General features: G+C 45.2%; 1 protein-coding gene across 7 annotated transcripts in view; it reads left to right on the forward strand.

Moving 5' to 3' along the window:
• The window catches only part of ddc (dopa decarboxylase), a 120,623-nt gene that overhangs the window by 90,184 nt on the left and 24,439 nt on the right, over positions 1 to 6,000 (forward strand). For all 7 annotated transcript variants that reach the window (XM_086038623.1, XM_086038625.1, XM_086038628.1 and 4 more), the window contains 2 exons: positions 3,864 to 3,883; positions 3,983 to 4,081. In XM_086038623.1, the coding sequence (XP_085894749.1) occupies positions 3,864 to 3,883; positions 3,983 to 4,081 (119 nt within the window). The remainder of the gene's footprint in view (positions 1 to 3,863; positions 3,884 to 3,982; positions 4,082 to 6,000) is intronic.

Here is a 6,000-nt window from a genome sequence, read left to right on the forward strand (position 1 = left end):
AAGTATTTGCGGTCCATGGCCTGCCGGACACCCTGGTCACAGATAATGGTGCAACTTTTACCAATGAGCTGTTTGGTGTTATGTTGAATAATGGAATCCGTCATGTCCGAATGGCTCCTTTCCATCCTGCCTCAAATGGTCTGGCGGAGCGAGCTGTTCAAACCATGAAGGACAGCCTAAAGCAGATGACAGATTCAGATTCAAATTTCAGATTCAGATTCAAATTTATTGTCATTACAACAAGTGCAATGAAAAAGTAAGGTGCAGGCCAGTGCAAAGACTAAAATAACATTTATACACATTTACATACATACACATACATATACACACGCATATACACATTTTATCAGGTTCACGCCAAGTGAGACATTAGTAAACAACGCACAAAATGAGGAGAGAAGACACTCAACACAATATTGTCATTTTACTTGCGCAAGGAGAGCGAAGGGAACTACCGCAACAGTTCCTAGCAACCCTCTGATAAGCACCTCCGCCGCCTCGCTTTTATTTTCTTAGGAGTCCCTGATTGCAAAGGTGTCACAACTCTAAGGGAAAGGGGGCGAAAGCAGTTGGGACATTCTGAGGGCCTGGATCATATCAAGGCTAAAGATGACCATCTATTCCTACAAGGCTAGATTAGAACGAGGCTAACGTCTAGACTACAACAAGGCTAAGGCCAGTCATCCAACTTCTATTCCGCATAATTCAAATGTGGGACAGTAAGCATCATAACATACTAATTATTGTACAGTATTCTTACACATATACTCATATATATATATATATATATATATATATATATATATATATATATATATATATATATATATATATATATATATATAATATACATACATACATGTACACACATATACAAGTACACACACAGACACACATTAATAATTAAATAAAAGAATCAAGTTTTCACTGTTAAAAAAAAGACACATTACTGAACACAGATTGCACAAATATTAAGTGCAACTGAGTTAGATATTGCATATTGTGATGTTACTGTGAGATACATGCATATTGTAAACTGGAAAATGTTGCATTATCATATTTCACGTGTTACAGAGAGTGATTGTTTAGGGCTCTTAACGCAGTTGGAAAAAAGCTGTTTTTCAGTCTATTTGTCCTGGTTTTGATGGACCTGTACCGTCTTCCCGACGGGAGTAGCAGATACAGGGAATGGCCTGGGTGGTAGGAGTCCTGCAAGATGGCACTGGCTCTCCTCAGGCAGTAAGAGCTGTGAAGGTCTTCTAGTGTCGGCAGCGGGCACCCAATAACCTTCTCAGCCATTTTGGTGACCCTCTGGAGTTCCTTCCTGTTTGTCGCTGTGCAGCTGGCAAACCATGCGCACAGACAATAGGTGAGGATGCTCTCCATTAGGGCTGGGAATCACTGGGTATCTCAAGATTCGATCCGATTACAATCAAGAGGCCCACGATTCAATATCTTTCCGATTCAGAGGCCTATGATTCGATTCAATTGCGATTCCGATGCAAAACACATTTTTTTTAGTTAAACTTTAAATATTGATTATTAATACCTATGAATCGATTAAGAATCTTTTTAATACGCCAGACGATGCATAAAAAAAAACAATTATCGTTCCCACCCCAACTCTCCATGGTGGAGCGGTAAAAAGACACAACCAGTCTCTGGCTGATGTTGTTCTTCCTCAGGATTCTCAGGAAGTGGAGTCTTTTTTGTACCTTCTTAGCCACCTGTGCAGTGTTCTTATTCCAGGTCGCCTTCTCCTCAATGTGGACTCCCAGGAAGCAGAAGCCACTGACCCTTTCCACACAGTTCCCACCAATGAGAATGGGCTGAAAGTCAGTTATGTTTTTCCTGAAGTCAATGATGAGCTCCTTTGTTTTGGATGTTTTCTGGAGCGTTTTTTATCTCTACACCACAGGGGAGTCTATTGGCGCCCAAACTCTCACATTTCCTGTTTAAGCACCGCCTCATGCCACAAACTACAGCGATATGCAGCCCAGCTGAGTTGCTAATGGGCGTAGACCTAAGTCGAGATTGGACTTGCTGGGTCCAGACATGAAAGCTAAAGTGGAGAGAAAGCAGAGTCAGCAAAAAGAGGCACATGATCACATGATCAACATGCACGAGAGAGACAGTTCTATCCTGGTGATGCAGTTAATCTGAGAAACTTTGACACGCTGCCCATGCTTTCGGTCTGACTGTAGCATTAAGCACACTTAAATAGGGCCCATGCATGGCGTGTCATCGCTGACGTCGCTACCAGGATAGCCGCCATAGCGCACCGGAGACGACGTGACTACTATTGTCATGCAAAAAGGACTCGCTGTGTTTCTCACTTGATTTAGACGGCCGAAATATATAAACATGGTGAACCGTTGCTGTGTTAGGGGGTGCAGCAATGCCACCCACGATTGCAAAGGAAGAAAATTTCACAACGGACTGGGTTTATTGGTTTCCTCCTTGGCGGAAGAAAGAGGTAACCCTCGTTTCGGACATGTCAAAACGAAGTCAGATGGCTTGGTTATCGGCTGTAAGATTAAAGCATTTCACGATAAACAACATTCCGTCTTGGGCGAGAGTATGCTCCGTACATTTTCATAGCGGTAAATTAAAAATAAAATTTAGAATCCTCTTGCTTTGTCTCTTTTAGTCGCATACGTGCATGCACTCAGTGAACGAGGTAAAAGGAGAGAAGGAATGATCAACGATCACATAAACTGTTAAAAAGAAAATAAGTACGTTTGTTTGTGTAGCTTAAGTGGACGCTTCACAAGCAAACACAGCACGTACCTTAATTCGAATGACGGTGTTGTTATTGTTCGCCGCCTTTATCATCTGCAGGTCCTGCACCTACCCATTTGTAAATTGCACATGAGAGGCTAAACATTTATAATTTTTAAATTGCTCCGAAGTGTAGACTCTCACACTACACACAAGGTACGTAAAAATTCCCGGCGTACTCAAAGGAGGAAGTAGGTCTGGTTCATAGCTCCACTCAGTATTGGGAATCCTGTAGGGATCCAAACCATTTAAAATGTCAAATTTTGCAAGATATTGTTCTCTGTCTTCACTGTCTAATTTATTCTTGTGAAGCCCCGCCAATTTCTTGCATTTTAACATGTTTTTCAATCGACAAATACACAGCCTTTAACGTACGCTCATTAACCGTAGCTCCCAACATTGCGGATGATGAGGTCGTGATGATGTGGTGCACACACACACCAGGGACAGCAATCGCGAAGTGGGGGATGGGCGCGTCAATCAGAAGAAATTGATTAGCCTCTCAATTGCAGTTAATGGACATTCAAGCTTCCTTTTTGACTGATGTGGTGAGTGTGCATTTTGAACGTCTGACAGAACACCCAACTAGCATTTTCATCCAGTTTCTGCACACGTCTCGTCATGATTTAGTCAATCAATGAGCCAGGTTTTTCTCATCTCCATCACGTCGTCTTGGAAAAAAAGGGGCGTCAATGAAATAATTTAGTCATCGCTGACAAAAACAACACCAGTGTGTGTGTGTGTGTGTGTGTGTGTGAGGGGGGGGGGGGGGGGTGTGCGTGTGTGTGCGTATGTTGAGTGGAATGGCAACACCTGCAAGATAAAATGTGACCAAAAGAACACAGATATAATAAAGGCTATTTCAGTATTGTTCAGATGATAAATAATAATGATGATAAGAAGAGTAAGTTTCATGCAGGTTGAGCTCTATAAACACATATTAACAATTAGGTTTAGGGCATGATGATACCAGATCTTTATATGGGCTTCTGTTATGTGTGATCATTTCGTTAATCTAAATTTTTTAAATGGGGGGGGGGGGTCATTGTGCTGTAAATGACTAATGTATTTTTCATCAACAGGGCTAGTGACAGATTATAGGGTAAGAACTTGTGTAATCCTTTTTATTGGAAAAAAAATACATTAAAAAGAACAAATAGACAAACCTGTTTTTCATGTGGTGCTTTGTTTTTTGTTTCAGCATTGGCAGATACCACTGGGGAGACGATTCCGCTCCCTCAAAATGTGGTTTGTCTTTCGCATGTACGGCCTCCAAGGACTACAGGCTCATATACGCAAGGTATTGCAGTAAACCCAGTTAGTGTGGCATCTAGTCCATTAAGAGTTATAGATACCTGATGTTTAGACATATAAAACCTACAAATAACTCAATTTATATCAGATCTTTGAGTTTTGTTATGATATACAATATATATGTGCAACTGACACTGTACACCCAAAGCCACAGTTCAATTGTCGACTTTGTGGTCATGTCGTCGGAATTGAATGTTGAGTATTGCACGGTATTACAGTAGTGGGGAATATTGGGTATTGCACGATATGAGCTCAGGTGCAGGACTGCACAATTGCACTAATGTCCGCCAGTTTGTAGAGACTACACAATGTTCTTGTTAAAGAGTCTGACAGCAGCAGGCAAGAAGGAACGGCGGAATCTCTCCTTTGCACAGCGAGGGTGTAACAGTCTGTCACTGAAGGTGCTGTGGAGTGCTGTTAGGGTGCCCTGGAGGGGGTGGTCCGGGTTGCCCAGCATTGATGACAGCTTGGCCAACATCCTCCTGTCCCCCACTGAGTCCACAGAGTCCAGGGAGCAGCCCAGGACAGAGCCCTTCTGACCAGTTTGTCCAGCCGCTTCTTGTCCCGGGCCGAGACGCCGCCTGCCCAGGTGACCACTCCCTGGAAGATGACCGATGCAACCACCGAGTCATAAAAGTTCCTGAGGAGTGTCCCCTGAACCCCAAAAGACCTAAGTCTCCTGAGTAGGAAGAGTCTGCTCTGACTCTTCCTATAGAGGGCGTCTGTGTTGTCGCACCAGTCCAGTTTATTGTTCAGATGAACACCCAGGTACTTGTAAGTTGAGACTCTCTCAACATCTGTTCCCCGGATATTCACTGGTGCAGGTGAAGAGTGCTGGCGCCTACCGAAATCCACCACCATTTCTTTGGATTTCCCCGCTTTGATCAGGAGGCGGTTCTGCTGGCACCAGTCCACAAAACCCTGGGTAAGTTCTCTGTACTCCCGATCATCTCTGCCTGTGATGAGGCCGACAATCGCAGAGTCGTCAGAGAACTTCTGCAGGTGACAGGTAGGGGTGTTGTAGTTGAAGTCCGAGGTGTAGAGGGTGAACAGGAAGGGAGCCAAGACAGTTCCCTGTGGGGACCCCGTGCTGCAAAGGAGCACGTCAGACACACAGTCCTGTGTCCTCACATACTGTGGCCAGTTTGTGAGGTAGTCCTGGATCCATGTGTTGAGGTGGTGGGCCACCCCCGCCTGCTCCAGCTTGTCTCCCAGTAGGGTGGGCTGGATGGTGTTGAAAGCACTGGAGAAATCAAAGAACATGATCCTCACAGTGCTCCCCGCCTTCTCCAGGTGGGAGAGTGAAGTGTGGAGGAGGTAGATGATGGCATCATCCACACTGATGCCAGGCTGATATGCGAACTGGAGTGGGTCCATTGAGGAGCTCACCAGGGGGCGCAGGTGGACAAGGACAAGTCTCTCCTCGGTCTTCATCAGGTGAGACATCAGCGCCACTGGTCTGAAGCTGTTGAGCTCCTTCGGGTGGGAGGTCTTTGGCACCGGGACCAGGCAGGATGTTTTCCATAGCTGGGGGACCCTGCCCAGCTTCAGGCTCAGGTTGAACATGTGCTGGACAATTCCACACAGCTGGTCTGCGCAGGATTTGAGGAGCTGGGGGCTGATGCCATCTGGACGAGCTGCCTTCCTCGCCTTCATCTTCTTCAGCTGGTTCCTCACCTGAGATGTTGTGAAGGCCAAGGCTGGGCAGGAGGGAGTGGTGGCTATCTGGTGTAGCTGGGAGCTGAAGACTGTGGAGAAAAGGGGGGAGGGGGTGACACGCCCAGCAGGAGTAGGTGGAGGCTGCAGCAGGAGAGACTGCGTGGAGGCAGGCATCTGATCGAACCTATTGAAAAAGAGATTCAGCACATTGTGTTGAAACTCGCAAATCTCGCAAAACAGGAAAAT

This window comes from Filicampus tigris, chromosome 8 (assembly GCF_054856515.1).
Source record: "Filicampus tigris isolate MCC_2025a chromosome 8, RoL_Ftig_1.0, whole genome shotgun sequence".
NCBI classification, from domain to species: domain Eukaryota; kingdom Metazoa; phylum Chordata; class Actinopteri; order Syngnathiformes; family Syngnathidae; genus Filicampus; species Filicampus tigris.